Raw genomic sequence first — 21,696 nt, forward strand, 5'->3', positions numbered from 1 at the left:
ATTTAGCATTTAGGCACACTAGCTTCAAATTAGACAACTTCCCTGAGATTTTGAATAACAAATAAATAGCTCAATTTTAGATCACATTTGTTAAATATCAGCACCCTACTGGTGGTCTTTTAAATCCTCAGAAAGAAATCTGTTCATACCATAGAGAACATTTTAGTAAATGTAAACACAGAATTCCATCAGTTTTCACAGTTTTGCCCAGAGTTGGCAGAATCCGTGTGAGACTGAAATAATTGCCCAAACTTGAACCTATCATTTCCAATGTAGAACCTTTCTGCCCAACCCTATTTTCCAAACAGATATCAAAATTTCCAAGAGAGATTCCAGCTGATTTTTTTTCTGAATTTCCTACCCTCCAGCTCCTCAAAAGAAAAAAATGTTTAATCACAGTTTTCTGTTACCCCCCAATTTTTTACAATGGACTCAAATCTCTTTGTCTTGCACACTTCATTCCTGAATGGAAGAATGGCGTATTGATCTGTGATAATCCTCTTGGCTAGAGATGATTTCTGGTAAATCATAGCCCCTCAAAAAGGGTCCACTGTTTTGCTGAGCAAAATAGTACAGCTGTCTGGCAAGCAAAGGTTCAACCTTAACAAAAGATTAAAGAAAAGGGTTAGTGACACACTTCACAAAATGGTCAAAAGAAATTTAAATCTAAACCATAATCTACTTTCTCTCTAAACTGAGCTTCACTCTTTCTTGAGATTTAAGCTTCAGATGGTGCATCTAAGTCAATATGGACAAGGAACGTCCAGGAATAACAACAACAACAACAACTGTGACAAGCACTTTATGAAACACTGGGGAAGAGACAAGATAATCAGGTTGGACAGAGTCGAGACACCCAGGGAAGTGGAGAACTGAGGCAAATTCTGAATAATTTAGTTCCAAAGAGCTGCCCCTGAGGAAAAATCAGTTTAGTGTCCCTCCAGGAAGCCTTCCCCAGTTAAATTCCCAAACCCATAATTTGCATCCACTCAAATAGCCACCATTAGCATTGATATATTTTTATACATCCTTAGCACTTAAAAATTGAATGTTTAATTCAATTGTATATTTGATATTTCATCCTGACATATTCAGATTACTACCTATTTGATCACTGTTCTTCCTCCTACTCTCACTACTTGTAAATAATTTTGTCTGTTTCCCTCATGATGTTGAAAACTCCTTGAGGACAGGAAAATTATGTTTCACTTCTGTTGTACTCTCCCAAGTGTTAAGCATGTTGCTCTGCACACTGAAATCACTTAAATATTATTGATTGATGGAGCAAATTGAATCTTCCACTTCATTTAACCCATTGAGACAAAGCTGAAAAGCAACTAGACTATCACTGCTGTCAATTAATTTCATAGAAAAAATGTTAACATGTTTTAGCTCTAATATGCACAAGCATGCGATGATTTACATGAATGATTTTATGCTAGCTATCGCTAAGAACCACTCGTACTAGAAATGCAACCAAGGGTTGGATAAAATAATTTCCCTCTCTCCCCGCTTTAAAAAAAAAAAAAGATGCAATGTCACTTTGGGTGAGTCTAAGGAGAAGGAATTGGGCAATGCATTTTTGCCTAGCATGCGGGAGGGAAGGAAGGAGGGAAGGAAGGAGGAAAGAATCTGATCTTTTCCTTCACCATTAAGCCTCTAAAGAAAATTTGCTTTAAGGAAGGTTCCCAGTTTTCAAAACGAATCTATCCTCATATCAGCACTGAGAAAATGTTGAAGTTTAATGTATTAAGATGAATTAACCACTGGGAATAATGTTATTTTTCAGTAAATGACCATTTGGTCATTTCAGAAATGTTTGCTGCCAACAGAGACGTGGGGATCGGGAACTGTTGCACTGGTAGTTAAGAGCCTTCACTCTGGAAAATCCAAATTTGGAGGTGTGCTTTTACATCCCAGGCATGTTTGTGGAAGTGGGTCAAGAGGAATGTTGGCTTATTCTACAAGAAATCAATATTGGATTTATTTTCACTTCCAGGATCAAACTGAGTCTTTTATTTCCCTTGACATTCTTTGTATTGATCATTTATGACAAATCTTGAGCTGCAGCTGAAGTTTCTAACTTTAGAGACCAAATATTGCCTCTATGGCACCCAAATTTCTGAGTCTTCAAAGCTTCCTCAAGATTGGACATACAGAAGATTTTAGAAACACAAAAACAGGAAGACTAGTTTGGCCATTTCAATATGACATTGCCTCTGAGAAGCCTCCATCTTTCAGACTCTCATCCCAGCCAATTTAACCTAGCTTCCCTAAAAAGATGCCCTCTACTCCACATTGTTAATTTCCAGCAGAAGCAGTTTTTATGAAAATCTAAAATAGAAAAACTAGAGCTTACAACTAAGAGATGCAATTCAGGAGAGTAGATTGCTTTTCAGTTGGGAAGTATATGTCTCTTCTGAAAAAGAATAAGTCCAAGGAGCCATTATACCTAAACTAACACTGGAAATACATAGAGAATTTCATATCCATATCCAGTGAAGTAGACATACAGTAACTGCCCTATTTTAAATGGAATAACTGAGATACAGATTGGGTATCTAACCTGGCTAAGGTCACAGACTGAGTCAACACAAGAGCCAGCAAATTAAGAGAATTTTGGTCTCCTGAAGCCCGGTCATTTGTGCTGTTCACTAGAAACTCTCTCTCTCTCTTTACTTTGAGTCAGTTTTATTTACCAGGTTCACATTATTTAAATCTTCCTTTGGCCTCCAGCTAAGAGGCTTGTTCTCCCTTCAGTTTAATCCATAAAAGGTCACCAGATCAAAATAGTCAGTTCTGCCATAATGTGTTCTTTCAGTATGAATTTTAGCTAGAACATAATTGCAGAATTAGGGAATGTTCTTCCAACAGTGCACACCTGTCTAGATAGAATGCAATCCAGCATTGGAAGAAAGGGTTTGGGCAAGTACACTGCAACCAACATAGCAGGAGAGCTAAACTGCAAGTTTTCCTTAATATAAATTTCTTAAATAATGCAGTCCCCGAGTTACAGGAGAACTGACTATACTTACATTGGCTGTGATTAGCTTCCTCTGTCTTTGAGGATCTGGAAATTCTTCCCCAAAGCATAAAGCAATCTGAAATCTTGGCAAGGGGCGTCCATGATGAGCAAATACTTGCAACTCTAGAAAGAGAGGGAAAAAAAAGACCATTCAGAAAACTTGCAATACCTGTACACACTTTGGGAAGTCTAGATTAAAATAAATTAACCTAAAAATAGTTCTGGTGCCTTATAAAAGTGATAAGCATCTTCGTATAAAATGAAATTGAGAGAACAAAGGGACAGTGTGTCAATGAGGAGAGTAAAGAGAAAAATATGGTCAAGAACACAACCTTGGCTAGCCCAAAAACCTATTTCTTTTATAGCTTAGTTTTATGATGTTTTGAATAAATGACTATAAACAACAAGTGCTTGAAAGGCAATTTAGAACTCAAACTTTCATTGAAAAAAACTCTTGCAAAGGTATTTCAATCCCATCTGTGAAGATCCTATATATCAAGACTTCCTATGTAAGCTTGTTGTGGGCAGGGATATGTCTGTTATATTGTTTTGTTTTACTCTCCCAAGCACTTAATACAGGGCTCTGCACAAAGTAAGCTCTCAATAAATATAATTGACTGATTGATTGTGGGGTATAGCACAAAACAGTGGAAAGTAGGCAATTGTCTAGGGCATTTGGGCTATACTAAGGAACAATCCAAATCAGTCCAGCCCAAGAGTGTTTTTAGTTATAAAAATAACACCTTTGTTTTTTCTATAGTGTTTTTCATTTTCCAAAACAATTTCACAACTGCTATCTCATTTTTTATCCTCAAAGAATCCCTGAAAGGTAAGTATTATGATCCCCATTTTGCAGCTGAGGAAATTGAGGCTCAGTGAAGTTAAGTGACTTGCCCAAAGTCACAGAGCAGGCCAGGGAAAGGCCAGGAGTAGAACCAGAACCTACATCTCCTGACTCTTAGCTCCATACTCTTTCCCCTGGACAAGTCTACTTTTTATTTAGTTGCTTGATGACCCCAATTCTCCAGATAATTATCAGTTCTCACTCCTAATATTACATCTGTGGGTAAGAGAATAGACATACTCAAGCATTATAATCTTTGGACTATAACTTGAGGCGACTGAATGCTTTATTAGCCTCCAAAAGTTTGGAGGGTTGGTAAAATATATCCAGATACCACTTAATTATATTCAAGGTGATATCACTAGTTCTAGTTGTAACATTTCTTTAGGCAAAGCTAAATTTTATTGTTGCTACACCTCGCTCTCATCTGAGTTGCTATTGTTCTGCAAGGCAGCAATATACATATATCTTTATCAAATTTATCTATTGACTATGCATCCTACCAGGCTATGCAATTATGGGGCTGTCCCCAGCTCTCTCATATCCTGAATGAGTAGATGTGAAAGATTTCCTTTGTCTTCTTCAGTTGAAGACATCTTTCCAGCTATCTCACTTAACTACACTGTGTTCCATAATTCAAATAGAGCAGACCAGCTGTGAGGACAGTGAAACCGATCCACATAAGAGAACACAGGTTAGAGCAAAAGCAGTAAAAAAGGAATAGTAGAGAAATTTCAGATTGTAGAAAAATACATTTGATTTGATTTATCCAGATTTAATATTCAGGACATTTGATTCATATAATTAATCAGTCCTCTGCTTCATTTGGCCAATATGGTAAAGAGTCTGAAAAATCTTTGGAAACAGTGTCCTGCAGGAAAGAAATTCCAACACTACAGTGAACTTCTTCGATAAAAAAGAATGGTTTGGCCCAAAGGTAGCTCAACAATGGGTAATCAAGCAATTAATGGTGTTTATTGAGCATTTCCTGTGTGCAGAGCACTGTACTAAGCAGATGGAGAAATATAATACCACACACTGTGACTTTCTTCCCAAACGTGATGACCAATTAACACTATTGTAACTGAGGATCACTCACTTACTACTTAAATCTATCCACTTGTGGTTCAAAGCAACAGTCAATTATCAGCCACACACAGTGCCTCAGGCCAGAACAGGAAGGAAACAATACCCTAACATATTGAAACTGCCCGGAAAATTCAGAGAGGCAGGAGACTTCTTGAATGCTGCTGTCAAGTCCTTCCTTGTAGGAAAAAAAGTATTACACCATTTTTCAAAGCCATAGCACTCAAAACTCCATACTTCCACAGTACCTGCTACGGCATTTTGCAATCTCCTGAACACTCTCTGTAGTACCTAAAATATCTCCAAGCTCGGTCTTAGATGTAACTGTGATTTAAATGATACCCTGAAATTTTTTCAGTGCTATGTTAAGCACTGCTGAGGTAGGTACAAGCTAATCATGTTGGACACAGTCCATGTCCCATATAGGGCTCACAATCTTAATCCCCATTTTACAGCTGAGACACAGAGAAGTTAAGTGACTTGCTCAGAGTCACATAGCAGATAAGTGGCAGGGTTAGAACCCTGAATCCCAGGCCTGTGCTCTGGTCACTAGGCCACACTGCTTCTTTCTTCTGAAATGCCAAAGAGCTTGACTTACAAACCCTTTAAAATTGTGGACGATCAAGACGATGGTCTCTATCTCCCCCCGTCTACCCCAAGCGAGCTGAAGCAACACGTATTTCTCGCTAACTGCCTGGAAGAAGACTTGGCACTTAGAGAGAAATCCATGTTTTGTTTCACTTGTACCATTTGAACATCCTGGAGTAACTCTCAAGCTATTTTCAGTGGAGACAAGTGATAAAATGCAAAACCGAGGGATAGTCTTCTTCAGGACACCCCTGTTGAGGACAAATCCTCAAGTGGTTATCTAGTACTCAACTGAAAATGATGAACTGCAACCTAATAAATGAATCCTGTGGCCTAGTGGTCAAAGCACAGGCCTGGGAGTCAGAAGGATCTGGGTTCTAATCCCAGTTCTGCCACTTGTCCACTCTGTGACCTTGGGCAAGTCACTTAACTTCTCTGGGCCTCAGTTACCTTATCTTTAAAAATGGGGATTGATACTGTGAGACCCAACTGGGACATGGGCTATGTCCACCCTGTATGTATGTATCTACTTGTATATATCTACCCCAGAGCTTAGTACAGTGCCAAGCACAGGGTAAGTGCTTAAGAAATACCATAGGAAAGGGCTCCAAACAAGATGAGGCTATATTTTTTCATAAAAACTAATTTTCTGGACCTAGGTCAGGTCTGGAGCAAACTTAGCAAGAGGGGATTTAAAACCTATTTCAGAAAAAAAAAGTTTAACAATTTCATATTGTATGAATCACTCAAAAAATTGTAATCATTTTTCCAGTTCAATAGCTAACTTCTGAACACACTTTGCAAGTTTCCATGTACCAGAAGGTGGCTGCAGAAGGATGATAAGCCAAAGCAAGAAATATTAAGTTCCTAGATTTAACCTCTACTATTTTTCTAGGTCACCATATATGCCTGAAGCAGAGGTAGATATGTTCTAGGAGAACCTATTACCATAAAAAAAATTTAAAAAGCCCAAAATTAAAACACTATGAATGGGAGGCTATTTGCTGAACAGTCTTCCAAATAAGCCCTTGATCTGACTTATTTCATCTGAATGAGAGACTCTTCTCCCCTCACACCAACTCAATTAACATCCAGTTTGGTGAGGGCGTGGGTGTGATTAGCAAACCAAGAATTCTATTTCAGGATGACTTTCAGCGAGCCATCCGATTAGTAGTTTAGCAGAAAGAAGATAATGGGTCTCGAGTGTAGACTGCGTGTGAGCGATTCAGACACCCACATACAAAGGAACTCCTTTAAGCATATCCACCGTGACCATTTCTGCCTTGATTCCATGACTTCCTCAATATTCTCCTGGCTCTGTGCTGGCAAACAATAGGGTACACTTCACATTCATTTCCCCTTACCTGATAGAAATTGTTGCGTGTCAAAAAGTTTGCAGGTCTGTTCCCTTTCCAGTTTATTAGGACGGTCGCTGCATAATGCCAGAGGTCCATCCCAGTAGATCCTACTTTGGCAAAGTCTTTTGGCATAAAGCCCATCAGGAGCCATCCAGAGAAGGACTCCCCTCTCTAAGTGGCTCAGCAGTTTCTCTATGTTTTTCCTCTGGGCATTATCCTCTGGATAGGGGAAGAGGACCTGATCCATATTGCTGGCCTCATAGCTCTGACCATGAGATATCCTACAGCCTTCAGGGCTCGAGGTGGTTAACTCCTTCACCAAGATTTCACGGTAATACAAACAAATATGCAGGCGGCAATCTGTAAATATATATTTTCAGAGTTAGCCCAAATACAGGGAGTACACAATAATAATGGTTTTTGTTCACTCATTCATTCAGTTGTATTTATTGAGCGCTTACTGTATGCAGAGCACTGTACTAAGCGCTTGGAAAGTACAATTCGGCAACAGATAGTGACAATCCCTATCCAACAACAGGCTCACAGTCTAGAAGACAGACAACAAAACAAAACAAGTAGACAGGCATCGATAGCATCAAAATAAATAGAATTACAGATGAATACACATCATTAACAAAGTAAATAAAATAAAATTTAAAAATACTATGTGTCAAGCACTCTCTTAAGCGCTGGGGGAGACACAGGTTAATCAGATTGGATGTGGTCCCTGTCCCACACAGGGCTCACTGTCTGCAAAAGAGGGAGAACAGGTATTGAATCCCCATTTAAAGCTGAAGAAACTGAGGCACAGAGAAGTGAAGCCACTTGCCCAAGATCACACAGCAGACAAGTGGCAAAGTTGGGATTAGAATCCAGGTCTGTAGCAGAAGACTGTAAGAGCATAGACGGCAGGGATTCTGACTGTTAGTCTGACTTTGAATAGCTCTAGGCTTAAGATTTAGCACATATGGACACTTAAATGCTCTTAGTGATACTGACTATGATGACAATGACACAGTATTTATATACCTAGTGTTTGTTAGGAAAATCCTAAAAATCCACTGAGGGAATGGCGTGGGAGAAGGTGAATTTTAAAGTCGGGTTCAAACAGCAGTGGAAAGGTAGCTGTATTTAGTGTAGGCAGCAGGAAAAGACAACACTGGTGAATTGCACAGCTGAGACATTGATATTAATGGAAAACAATGCTTCTCAGAAAGAATGGTTCACATAAATTCTATTCACATCTCATAACCGTTTCCCTCTACATTTGAAAATAATTGTGCTTTTTAAAGTTGTAGATAGAAGGTTATGCAAATTTCTAGGCTCTCTCTCTCTCTCTATATATAATCCCATAGACTATAAACTCACTGTGGGCAGGGACTATCTACCAACTTTGTAATAGTTATATTGTACTCTCCAAAGCACTTATAACAGTTCTCTGCACATGGTAAGCGCTCAATAAATGACTGATTTTAGGGAATTCCAGCACCCACAGGAGAATGGGAAGGAAACTTCCCTGGTGAGATCTTTCACTGAAAAATTGGGAAAAAAAATACATATATCATATACATATTTATAATGAAAATTGGATCAAAGCAATAAAAATGGAGGTCTTTGTTAAGAAGTCACATAATAATTATAGTAATTATAACTATGGTATTTGTTAAGTGCTTCCTATGTGTTAGGCATTGTACTAAGTGCTAGGGTGGCTACAAGCAAATTGGGATGGACACAGTCCCTTTCCCACATGGGGCTCACACTCTCTATCCCCATTTTGTAGATGAGGTAACTGAGGCACAGGGAAGTAAAGTTACTTGTCCAAGTTCACCCAGCAGACAATCCCAGCTGGGATTAGAACCCATGACCTTCTGACTCCCAGCCCCGTGCTCTAAACACTACCCTATAGGTTAAGCACTATACTAAATGCAAGATACAAGGTAAGCCATATGGCCTAATGGCTAAAATATGGGCCTGGGGGTCAGAAGGACCTAGGCATCCTGTCTCCTCCACTTGTCTGCTGGGTGACCTTGGGCAAGTCACTTCTCTGGGCCTCAGTTACCTCATTTGTAAAATGGGAATTAAGACCGTGAGCTCCACATGGGATATGGACTATGTCCAACCTGATTACCTGATTCCCTTGTACCTATCCCAGCACTTAAAACAGTGTCCGGCACATAGTAAGTGCTAAACGAATACCATTAAAAGAAAAATTAAAATGTAATCAGGTAGGACACAATCCCTGTCCCACATGAGACTCAGAGTCCAAGACATTGGGATAAGGCCTTAATCTAAGACGGATTTACTAAGTTCAGGATCCCACAGGGTCTATACAGGCAAAAAGAAGCCTAGCAATGATAATCCCTTAATCAGAAAATACAGTGACTTTGACCAAAGTGGAAAATCAGTTTTGGGTAGATCCAAATAAAAACATTAAAAAAAAAACCCATACAAAGCACCAGTGCTATTGTCCATCCAGCCCAGAGTTTTTATCTTTGACAGTTGCACAGGATGCTCTCAAATGTAGTCTGATTCATTCAAACCCCATTTTCCTCAATAATAAGTTTTGGGGCTTAATTATCCAACTTTATGCCTCCTGTGAACATTTCAGCATGCCTGGGTAGACACTTGCTTCTGAGTGTTCAGTTCGTATTAATTGATAAGGAATAAGTGATGCCCTTTGGAGATGTTTCTCAGGGCGGGTTTCACTTCATTTAATGACATCAGTTGTCATAAGGTCATGCAGACATAAATAATTCTTCATTTCCTACACCTCCAACAACCCCACGCAGGCTTACGTATCCAAGAAAAGATGATGGCAGTTTCTAAAAACACACACAAAATATCTTGCTCTGAAACTGAGCCAGATACTTCCTTTCAGTAAGTGTGATTCCTTTCAGTCATGTAGAACCCAGAGAACACCACAATGCTGGCCTCTCCGTGACTCTACGTGAGCTGACACCTCGATCCACTAAGACCAAATGGCCAAGAGACAGTGGGGCAAGCCCTGTGCGGTAGAATGCCCCATGGTCCCCTAATCCAGAAGGGACCATATCCAGCACCCTTGATGTAAAAGGGATCTATCAAAGGAAGTAATGCACAGTGAACCTATTTTTGAGTTGTAGTTGTACTTATTTGCAAGATACGATCCCTGGAAAGGTCAGAGATTAGAGAAAAAAAAATACTGATACCTAGTTAGGCAAATAATATATTTTAAGCCTCAGGGGGAGAAAAGACCAGAGCCAGTTGGCTTGTTTTCATGCCTCTCCTTGCCATAACTACCAAGTGTTTACAGTAGGCAGAGTGGATGATGAGTCTCAGAATGTTACACTTACCTGAGAGTGCCAGGGCTTCAGCAGACCTTATGCTTGGCTCTATGGGTATTCCAGGAGCCTGTGACTCAGGTGGAGCACAAGCATAAAAGGTTCCTGTCACCTGGCAACCTGTGTTTACAAATAAAAAAAAATCAATCAAGTAATAGCTTAACTAAGAATCAAGGACCTTGGAAGGTCTCATCTCTTCAGGGCAATGTTGCTAGCATCCTGTTCTAGAAAATAAATATGGGAGTTGGAGCCGGTTACCACCTGAAGCCTACGGGGCACTTTCCACCTTTCTAAAAAAAAAATATTACCAGCATTTCTCCTCCCAACACTCCTGCGAGGAGAGGCAAGTGGCAAGCAGAACTCTTACTTCAGAGACCAAAAAACTGACAACTAGAGCTGTTATGCAAATTGTTCCCTCCTCACAGAAATCAGAATTATAGCCCAGAATCCTTTAGGCTGTTGAATCACATGACCTTTTTGGTCACTGATTGTTCCTAACAAGCCTGATTGGAAATTCAACAGAAATGACCATGCCTCTCATTTTGACAATTCGTTTTAGGTGGAAGTAATGAGGAGTGGTAGAGACAGGGCAAGGGGGATACCCAATCTCCTGGGTCCGTTGAAAGAGGGAAGAAAAAGGGAAGGAAGATGTTACCATAAAAAGTGAAGTATATTAAGGAGATGTCATTCATAGTGGTGCTAGCCTTCTTTTTCATATGTTCCTTCATTATGCTTCACAAATGTTTCTACACTAGCATTCTTCTCATATTCATGATTCATTCATTCATTCATTCAATCTTATTTATTGAGCACTTACTGTGTGAAAAGCACTATACTAAGCACTTGGGAGAATACAATATCATATCAGACAGATTCCCCGCTCACAATGAGCTCACAGTCTAGAGGGGGAGACAGACATTAACATAAATAAATAGACAAATTACAGATATATACATATGTGCTGTGGGGAAGGGAGGGAGGATGAATGAAGGAGCAAGTCTGAGTGGCACAGAAGGGAACGGGAGAAGAGGAGAGGAGGGCTCAGTCAGGGAAGGCTTCCTGAAGGAGATGTGACTTCACGAAGGTTATCTGTTTCATGAGGAGGGAGGGCATTCCAGGCCAGAGGTAGGATGTGGGCGAGAAAGTCTGGTCTGTTTAAGGTGGTAAAAATCAAATCAAGCAGTCATTTTTATTGTGTGCTTACTGTGGGTAGAGCACTGTAGTAAGCTCTTCAGCGAGTACCATATAACCGAGTCAGCAGACATGTTCCCTGCCTACAAGGAACTTACAATCTAGAGGGTAGACTCAGCAAAACCAGATCTGTTGAGGACGGGTTTTAGAGTGAGAAGCTCTGTTTTACTCTTAGCTTCTTCAGTTCTAAAATGGAAATACTACTACCATTCCTGGCAAGTCAGCCTTTGATAAGCGAATTTTAAAAGTACATAGCACACTGAAGACATAGCATTTTAGGCCAATGGTATTAATATTATCCAGTTTAACTCTCCTCCTAGCCTAAGTAAGCACTGGCAAACACCATGTGCATTTGGGGTTTGAAGGGGGGGCGGGGGAGGGAGGAGAAATCCTCCCCAGTCTGCACAGGTGATGCTGAAGCCTCAGTGTCAGATGGTTGCTATCCCCTTTCACCCCAGCAATCAGCAGGAGTTTCTTGATAGCACAGTAGAAGACCCGAAGAGGATCCTGACTTCTGGATGTTAAGAAGTCTGGATGTTCAGGGGAGGAAAAGGAGGTAGCTTTTTCTGGAGGCATCGCAACCCACCCCGCTTCCTCCCAATCACCTCTTCTGCTCCCAGCCTCAGCCCAGACCTAGATAAACATGGAGAAGCCACAGTCTTCCACCACCTCCTGCAGTTTGTCTGTCCCTTGCAGGCAATATGTAATGGAAGAAAAGCAGAAGCAGCGTGCCCTAAAGGAGAGGGCAAGGGTCTGGGAGTCGGGGGACCTGATTTCTAATCCCGGCTCTGTCACTTGCCTTTGTGTGACCTCGGGTAAGTGCCTCAGTTACCTCATCTGTAAAAGGGGAAGTAAATAGCTGCTCTCCCTCCCCCTTAGACTGGGAGCCCCATAATAATTATGGCAGTTAAGCGTTTACTTTGTGACAAGCACTGTTCTAAGCACTGGGGCAGATATAGGTTAATGAAGCCAGTCACATGGGGCTCACAGTCTAATAGCAGGAAGAGCTGAATCCCCATATTACAGTTGAGGTGACTGAGGCACAGAGAAGTTAAGTAACTTGCCCAAGATCACACTACAAGCAAGCCCTATGTGAGACAGGGACTGTGTCTGACCTGAGTAACTTGTATCTGCCCCAGAGCTTAGTACAGCACTTGAACCATACTAAACACCTAATATTAATATATTATTAATAATAATAATCCCTTAAGATTCTCTAAGCCTCCAACAATCACTTAACTTCTCTCTGCCTCAGCTATCTCATCTGTAAAAGGGGGATTGAGACCATGAGCCCCATGTGGGAGAGGGACTGTGTCCATATTGATTAGCTTGTATCTCCCCCAGTGCAAATACCGTTAAAAAAAAAAAAAAGAGGATGGAAGCACTTGCCCTCGGCCAGAAATGCATTAGAATGTCACTACCAGAATGGGAATGTTTGCCCTGAATAAGAACTGACTCTCTACAGGCTTTCCTAACCACTCAGTGGCAAAAAGCAGTATTTGAGGCATTCCGCAGGTTGGTTTAGGTAATGCAGGAAGCAGATGGTCTTTTCCCAGTGTTGGGTCTGAGACAGCTAATTTCCACAGTTCACCAAATTGTGGAGCAGAAAAATCAAGATTATTCTTAAGAGAAGAAACAAAGAATGAATGTATCTAGAATATAAGAATGAGTGAATAATAACCATCTACAAAACCAGAAATTAAATACCTTAAAGAACAAATATTCCTATAACATACAAAACAAGCGTATATGCAGTGTTTCTCACAATGTTATTTATTTTATGGATTCTGGAATTCTGTCCTCCATCAAATATTCCTTCCTCATGCCATCTTGGAACCTCTTTAGCTAATTATCAAACTTGGGTGTTCTCATCTCATATTGCTCTCATCTCCTATTCGAGGAGCTTTTTGAAGGTCGGTACCATGTCTAATCTAAATTCAATAAGCTCCATTAATAGCTAATATCCTGTTCACCCAAGAAAAGTATTTGTCGATGACGGCTACATCACAGAATGTCTCTCTATCAAGAATAATCATAGTTCATATACCCTTTCTCAGATAAGCTCAGATTCCATTTGAGCACTGGTATTTCATCAAGTCTCAACTTTAGATTGGAGATAAGGGAACACTGCTATTACCCTATTTTTACGCACGAGGAAACCGAGACACAGAAAGCACGTGCGGGCTATGAGTTATTCTCTGTTTGAGATGAAAATAATATCTAGTATTCCAGAGAAGGTCCCAGTCCATTGAATTGCCCCTCGCCTACATTTCGGAGCCTTATAAATGCCTTCATCTCATTTACATGGATGATAGTCATCAGCCCTCAATCAAATCATTCCTAGTTATTGAGTGCTTACTGTGTGCAGGGCACTGTAATAAGCCCTTGGAAGAGTACACTATAACAGAGTTGGTAGACACGTTCCCATCGTACAACAAGCTTACAGTCTAGAGCATCATTATTAGGCAGTATTTGAACAGGCAAAGGGACAGGCGAGTTGAACAAGGAAGTCGGTCAGTGTAGCAAGGCCATCTGGATCATTCAGGTTAAAAAAAAAAAAGTTTCTCAATACTGTAGGATTTTGAACCCCCAGCATATATTTGCCTCTACTCTCCCTTTCTCCTGTGTCGACCAAGTCTTCATTTTCTAAAATGTATCTCCCTCCCCTACTGTACTCTAAGCTCCTTTTAGACGTGAAGCTTATCTCCCAACTGCATTGCGCTCTCCAAAGCGCTTAGAACAGTGCTCTTCACAGAGTAAGCACTCAATAAATACCACTGATCGGTGGAGTGATTGAAAAGGAAAAGAGCTGTGAGACCACTTACCACCACCAGATCTGAGGTGAGTCTATCATTATTGGTTCATTATTTTTGCACATCAGAGATACTGCCATGGGCCAATGTATGTGGTACTGTTCTTACCATTTTCACAAGCAGACCCTTGCCAGTGATGACTGCGAGCGGTATAAGGAACACTTGGACATTGGTAAGGGATGTCTGGATGAGGCTGCTCTGGAACATAATCTCTCCAGTTTCGGTCATGGGGCATCATGTAGTTTGGTACCTGTTCAGAGAAATAACATGTTAGTAGCTCTGATAGTGGAAAGGAAAATTAAGAACTTGGGATGTCCTCCCTATAACAAAGTGTCCACATCTGGAGGTAGTCTCTTTGGAATATCAAAATGTAGCTTAACTTAAAGCATTTCCACACATCTTGTGGATTCTCTTATTTGGCAGATGAGAGTACTTTTATCAGCAGGAAAACTTTCAAATGAGTTGCCTATCACATGAGGTGTAAATAAAGTATAGATTGAATATATATTGAATATATATTGAAAAATATATATATATAATGAATATATATATATTGAATATATATATATTCAATAGTATATATTGAGCGCTTACTATGTGCAGAGCACTGTACTTGGAATGTACAATTCGGCAATCTTATATAGGTATATGTATATATAAAATACAGTCAAGATACTGTGGCCAAGGATCAATTTCTACAAAGCTTCATCATATGTTTTAACTCTGGCATCCAAACAACCCTGGGAAAAACGCTCCTCTTTTACCCCCAAAGCCAACAAAACAGAGATGTGATTCACTTTAGAAAGAGCCAGTTAGATCAGCTGCCCTGCGGTTTCACATGATAAAATTCTGCTTCCAAAGTTTTCAGTTACCACAAGAGTCTTTTTCCCTGAAGGTTTTAATAGAAATAGAGGAGCACCTAACTACAGATCTTCACAAAACCTGGAAATAAAATCCAAAACATACATAGTCTCCTACAAAGCATGAAATTTTTTGCCTAATGCATCTTCTACTGTACCTGAGGCTGTAATGAAGTGTAAGGGGAAGTCATTGTATAAGGATGGCTCATAATTATCTGCTGATCCTCCATGCTGAGCTGCTTTGCTCCTATTTACATGTTGGCAAAAAGGAAATGGTACGATAAGAAAAAACAGGAACCATGACCTAATAATTAAAATAATTAAAATTCCTAGAGTGCATGGCATACAGCCAACAAGTAGGGGGATACTCTCCAGGATGACATAGCAGGTATTTGCTTACTTATCACACTGCAGTTTCTACAAGGGACAGCAGAAATAGAAATAACGGTCCTCCAAAATATAAACAACAACTCAGTGCGGTAGGTGTCAAACACTATGTGCCAGGCACCGTGCTAAGCCCTGTGGTAGAGACGACACAGTCGGATCACACACGGTCCCCGTTCCACAGAGGGTTCGCGGGGAGATGAGGAAACTGAGGCACAGCGCAGTTAAGTGACACAAGTCAAGGTTACAACATCAGGCAAGTGACAGAGCTGAGATTAAAACCTGGGTTCCTCACTCCAGTCCCGTGAGCTTTCCCTTAGGCCGTACCACTTCCCTCTTAATCGACAAGGTTTAAGGTTCTGGAATCCTTCCCGGCCCTAAACTGAATTTACTTGTGGTTCAGAATTTGGCCCAAGATGCTACTAAAACAGTACATGACCAAGGGAGAAACTAAAAAAAAGTACAAAAGGAACGGTAATATGGACTCCGAACTCTCAACTGAGACCGTTGTGCCAGGCATACTGAGTTTTCAATCTAAGGTAGCATTTTTTTTTTTTTTAAACCGGCAAAAGTCAGAATTAAAGCAACTGAGTGCCTCAACCCCGCTTGAAAATTGTCAGCCAAAGAAAACGAGACTTTAAAAAAAAAAAAGTGAAAATTCCCTACCTTTTTTGGCTCCTTCGGGAACTATTCTGTACACTTTGTATGGATCTGAGATATCCAGCTGACTTCTCTCAACCAGTTCTTCAAAGTCATTGCTTTTGTTCAAAGCGCAGCGCAACCGTGTCTTCCAAGTTGGGGGATCTGGTTTATCAATACCTTCTCTGAACTTTCCTTTAAAGAGTGCCCATGCCTGAATATTTTTTTAAAAAAAAAAAAAGAGGGGAGAAGGAAAATCAAACGGCGAGTCCTTGAGAAACTTAACACACACGTTACGATCTCTAAGGGAAATGTTCATTTCTCGCCGCTCCTCGGTCGCCGTTGCCCAAACCCACCCGATGTTTTCTTGTTCGACGCCTTTTCACTCGGGGCAGAGTGGAAGAAAAGAAAGAAAACGGGCATCGGGAAGAGTCGGGTTGGGCAGAGAGTGGCTCGCAGGCGTGTGAAAGGAACGGGCGAGGGAGGTTTCGACCTGAACGGCTTTCTGCGGGGGGGGGCGGCAGCTCTAGGAGAGAGGGGCGCGTGTGGTGTCGCCCTGCGGGTGGTGGGCTTCCCCGGGCGGTGGTGGGCGACCCGCTCCGGTGGGAAACCAATCGGGTGGACTCACAGGAAAGGGGCCGGCCGGACTCGGCCGGAGCAGCGGGGACTCCGGGAGCCCGTCCAAGAGGACGAGGTGCTGCTTCTCCTCTGGGCGCTGCGCCCCGGCCCCCCGTGGCCGCCCCCCGCGCGGTTTCTGGGGAGGGGATTTCCCCCGGCCCGCGGGGCGCCTATCGCCCTCTCCGGAGATTGCTCAGCGGGCGCGGTCGGGGCGGCCGCGGTCGGGGCGCACCCCGCCGAAAGCGGCGGGCTTCCAGCCTGCGCCGGCCGGACTCCGCGGCCCCCGCACGAGGTGATGGAGAGGGTGCGGCGGGAGGCCGGACGCTCGGGGGCCGCGGCCCCCGCACACCTGGGCGGCTCCCCCCGCTCTTCCCCCCGCCCCCCGCCGTGCCGCTCGCTCCACCGGGGCGCCCCGGTGAGCGGCGGGTGGGCAGAGCCACGAGGCCGGCGCCCGGCGCCCCCCGCCCTTCCTTGCCCCCCGTCGGTGCCCGGGCCCCGGAGGACGGGACTTGGCCCGGGCTCGGGCGGCGGGGGCGGGTTGGCTCTTGTCCCCTGGCCCCCTCCCCGGCGTCCCGCCCCGGCGACCTTGAAGAGGGCGGCATCCTCCTCGCGGTTGTAGTCCTGCTTGCCGGCGTGCTTCCAGGGGATGCGGAAGATGCTCTTCTCCTCGTTCTCCCACACCAGCCCCGGGTACTTGCCGCTGTCGATCTGGTCGATCAGCCACTGGCGCAGCTTCCCGTTCCCGCAGCTCACCGAGCTCATCCCGCACTCGCCGCCGCCGCCGCCGCCGCCGCCGCCCTCCAGGTTCATGCCCCGCTCACGGCCGAGCTGCGGGGAGGGGTGGGGGTAGGGGGGAGAAAGAGACGGAGAGAGAGAGAGAGAGAGAGAGAGAGAGAGAGAGAGAGAGAGGAGAGGGCGCCCCGGCCCTTCAGTGCCGTCCCGCGGGGCCCCCGGCGCGCCTTCCCGCCCCGAGCCCGCCGGGCCGGGGCAGCCCAGCCGGGACGCCCGGGTGGGAGGCGGCGCGGGGCCGGGGCGGGGCGGCGCGGCCGGGCCGCCCCCCGCACTCTCCCCCGGCGCGGCCGCCCGCGCCTCTGCCCTCCGAGCGACGGGGCTCCCCGCACGCTGCCCCGCCTCCGCACCCTCCGACGGGCCGCCCGCGAGGCCCGCACCCTCCCGTCCCGGACAGACGGCGGGCCTTTCTACCCCGAGGGCAGAGAGGGCGTCGGTCCGAGGGGCGGATCGGGCGCCGACTGGAGATCCCCAACCGAGCAGGAGAGCGGGATGGGCGCGGGAGCGGGGAGACCCCGACGGCCGGTCCCTGCGGGCGGGCGGGCGGGGCCGCAACCAGGGGGGGCATCCCGCCCCGTCCGGAGCGCCTCCCGCACCTCTCCCGAACGCTCAGCTCCCTCCCCCGCGGCGAGAGGGGCAACCGGATAACGGGCTCGACACGCATCCTCCCGCATAGCTTTCTAGAGGGAAACTCGGGGGTCGGGGAGGCTCTTCGTTCCCGTCGGGGCGGGAGGTGGTCCCCCAGGTAAAGCCAAGACGGGGCTCAGCCCCCTCTTCTCCCGGGTTGAAGGGAGCGCTCCCTCGCTCTCCCTGCCTGCCTGCCTGCCTGCCTGCCCCTCGTCTCTTTTCTTTCCCCTTTCCCTCCTTTTCTTTCGTTGCCCCTGCGCCCCTGTCCTTCCCTGTCCCGCTCGCCCCTTCTCCCAACCCCGCGGCCCCCGGCCCGGCAGCCTCTCCCTACCTCCGTCTGCCGGCTCCGAGGAGAGCGCGATGCCGGGTCCCAAACCTGTAAGTGGTGTCACGGCAAGCCCGCGGGGAAAGAGGAACTTTTAAGCCAAAAGCCCGGAGCGGGGCGGAGCGGGGCGGAGCGGGGCGGAGCGGGGCGGAGCGGGGCGGAGCGGGGCGGAGCGGGGCGGAGCGGGGCGGAGATGGACGGGGCGGGGCGGAGTGGGGCGGAGATGGACGGGGAGGAGATGGACGGGGAGGAGATGGACGGGGAGGAGATGGACGGGGCGGGGCGGAGATGGACGGGGCGGGGCGGAGATGGACGGGGCGGAGATGGACGGGGCGGAGATGGACGGGGCGGGGCGGGACAGAAATGGGAAGGAGGGCAGGGGCTGAGGGACGAGATGGGCGGGTCCTCGGGCCGTGGGGCTGGATCGGAGCGCGGCTTGCCCTCGCCCCCGACTGCGAGCGGCGAGAGGGGCAGAGGCCGAGGCGAGAGCCCCCTTCCTCTCGGGGGATCGGAAAGCAGTGGAGCGGTCGGCTTCCCGAACGCACTGGGACGGCCCGGCGCGCACATGTACAAATCTACACACACATATACACCCCCACACACGGCTACACACCCGGAGGGAAAATATGCAGAGAACTGGCCGATTATAAACTAGATCTGGAAACTCCTGTGACCTCAGTGCGACCTGATGTAGTTTGTTTTACTGTAAACGAGATCCGGGTCTTTCGGCTTTGACGGTGCCGTTTATTTACAGTATTTTTTTTTTTCCGTTTAGCAGTTCGACGAGAATGGAAGAATTAGCCTCTGGTCCAAGATTTGCTTTCAAAGCTTGGGATCGCGCCGTAATCGCCAACCACATCCGCATCGCCTAAAGTGGCTCAGTACTGATGGGATTTTTTTTTTTTTTTTTTGCACTCCGGCATGAATGGAGAAGGTGGGACTTCTGGACATGTCAGTTAGTGGTATCTATTGAGCGGTGGAGCCATCCGTGGTATTTATTGAGCGATCGCTGTGTGCGGAGCATTGTAGTAAGCGCTCCGGGGGGGAAGACGGTACATCTGCCGGACACGTTTCCTGACCACGAGGAGTTTACGAGCTAGTGGACGTGCTTTAATGGATTCGGGTCAGATAGTTCGACAAATAAAATGTCACCGGTAAACCCACCCCAGTGCAAGAAACAGAAAAAAAATGTAATTTTCTTGTACCCACACACCGTGTGCTTTCTCCACACCCAACATTCGCCTTCCTGCTCACACTTTCTGTCGAGGGGAGAGAAGGGGGATTTTGCCACCTTTTATCCAATAGTGCTAAAACTAAACCGGCGATGCAATCGGATAAAGGATGAGGGGGGTTCTCCTTATTTTGTCAGATTCTTCCCCTCGCATTGTTCATCCTCGTTTCAGAAGAAGGCTTTTTAGAAGAGGAAAAACTGCCACCGGGAGGCTAACCAACTGAGCATTCCATTCACTTAAAACCTCGATGTACTAAGGAACTCTCTTGGAGACTATGAAACCGAGGCCCTGAGGACACAGTTAAGTGTTGGCGCTTCCACGCGGCATTTTTACTCACTGCTGTAAGATCACAGGTTTCTATATGATTTTAACACAGCACCACCCTGTTGAATTGCAGTCTTTACAAGGACTTCGTTTTCACTGTTTCTTTTCGGTTTTTCTTTTAATTTCATATGGCACCTTCAATAAAAGTGCACAGCGTCTCTAGGTACACGTGTGTATGTAGAGGATCTTTTAGCTGCGATGTGTAAATTCTAGATTAAAAGCTGATGCTCAGGCAGAGTTGCCCCTTTATACTGCCCTGAAAGCTTGCATGCCTTCTCAGAAATTGACAGGATATTCAGTCAGTCGATCAGTGGCATATATCGAGTGTCTGCGAAGTGCACAGCGCTGTATCAGGTGCTTGGGAGAGAACAGTGCAACAGAATTAGACACATTCCCTACCCACATCGACCTAGATGTTACATTTTTATTCAATTATTGTTTCCGTTCCACTGATTATGAAAGAAACAAGATCCCGCTGTGGAAGGAGAAACAGGACAATACACTAGTTGGGGAATTTTCTGGCTTTTTGAAATCATCAAATGATATCCATAATCATGTTTCCTTAAAACTTTCATAAATTAAAAAATTAGGGAAAGGAGAGGCTGTGGAATGATTAGGCATTTTGCTCTTTAAACTCTTCACGATTACTTACGTGGGTCCGCCACATCGTGTTTCTTCTCACTCATCCACAGCATCTTCATTCAAAAGCCCAAATCAAGTTGTCATTAAATGAATGCTGGCTTTTTAAGATTACAACAACTTCACCTTGTTTAAAATATAATTGCTCATCTTCAGTGGCATTTTCTGAATTGCTAAATTGTCATTTCTTAAAAAAAACAGAAATTAATTTCCATTGAAAACAGCCTAAAATACTTTAATAACTGAAATTATGTTCGCATTTTTTAAACCCTCCAGAAAAACATTCAAGGAAGCATTGTCACATCTTGAATTAATAATGTAATCAGAGTTGAAGCAAAACATAGAAATGCTTTAATAGCTGAAGCCTTCTCTCCCTCAGGCTAAAGCGAAAAATCAAAGTGTTCCTCTACAGACTGGGTGGGTCTCGTAGTTAAATTCCTGATGTAAACCTCTTCCTATTACTAATTCATTAAAGTTGAAGCACCGAACAATATTAAAATCAAATTTAAAAGAAAATCAATCTCTTGGATAGCTGATGGTTTTGACAGCAACCAAGGTTCTCTCTGCCCTGACTGACCTCCCATCTCCCCATGGTATTCTCCCTCCCTTCTGCTGCACTGGGTCTGTACTCTGTGAGCGTTTTGATACTCATCCCACCTCACCCTCTTGCCCCCCAACAGCACTTATGTACATACCCTTATATTCTGCGGCTTCCCCTCTCTGTAATTTATTCTATCTGCCTCTCCCACTAGACTGTAAGGTCCTTGAGGGCAGGGATCCGAATCTGCCAACCCTATTGTAATCCTCGAAGTAGTGCTCAGTACAGTGCTCCGCACACAGTAGGCACTTAATAAATACTGACAATACAACTTCCGGAGTAAAACTTTTCCCTCTTTAAACATGACTATTTTTAGAGGGGGGCTGTGTTCTTATTCCAACAGTTTAAAAAAAATCTTGAAAACAACAGAAAGGTTATAAGTTGCAGGATGGTTTCCGTGATGAGGAGCATTCTTGTGAAAAATGGAAATATTGCA

The 21,696-nt window shown here is 44.6% G+C and overlaps 1 protein-coding gene across 1 annotated transcript; it reads right to left on the bottom strand.

The window, feature by feature from the left end:
- Positions 1–363: 363 nt before the first annotated feature.
- Positions 364–18,522, bottom strand: IRF4 (interferon regulatory factor 4). The gene is made up of 9 exons (XM_029053625.2): positions 18,474–18,522; positions 17,312–17,554; positions 16,136–16,322; positions 15,244–15,332; positions 14,334–14,475; positions 10,234–10,341; positions 6,908–7,261; positions 3,036–3,148; positions 364–600 (listed from the first exon to the last, which is right to left on the bottom strand). Exons 2-9 carry the CDS (start codon positions 17,534–17,536, stop codon positions 457–459), a joined length of 1,362 nt encoding a protein of 453 aa, XP_028909458.1. The 5' UTR covers positions 17,537–17,554; positions 18,474–18,522; the 3' UTR covers positions 364–456.
- Positions 18,523–21,696: the final 3,174 nt, after the last annotated feature.

The sequence above is a fragment of the Ornithorhynchus anatinus genome, chromosome X3 (genome assembly GCF_004115215.2).
Source record: "Ornithorhynchus anatinus isolate Pmale09 chromosome X3, mOrnAna1.pri.v4, whole genome shotgun sequence".
Classification (NCBI taxonomy): domain Eukaryota; kingdom Metazoa; phylum Chordata; class Mammalia; order Monotremata; family Ornithorhynchidae; genus Ornithorhynchus; species Ornithorhynchus anatinus.

Bases quoted from the DNA above. Each gene is read 5' to 3' on its own strand.
- IRF4 (XM_029053625.2), bottom strand. From the start codon at position 17,536: ATGAACCTGGAGGGCGGCGGCGGCGGCGGCGGCGGCGGCGAGTGCGGG. The intron at 15,333-16,135 runs GTAGGGAATTTT...ACATGTAAATAG, and splicing joins TCCCGAAGGAGCCAAAAAAG to GAGCAAAGCAGCTCAGCATG. The intron at 10,342-14,333 runs GTAAGAACAGTA...TTGTAAACACAG, and splicing joins AGGGTCTGCTTGTGAAAATG to GTTGCCAGGTGACAGGAACC.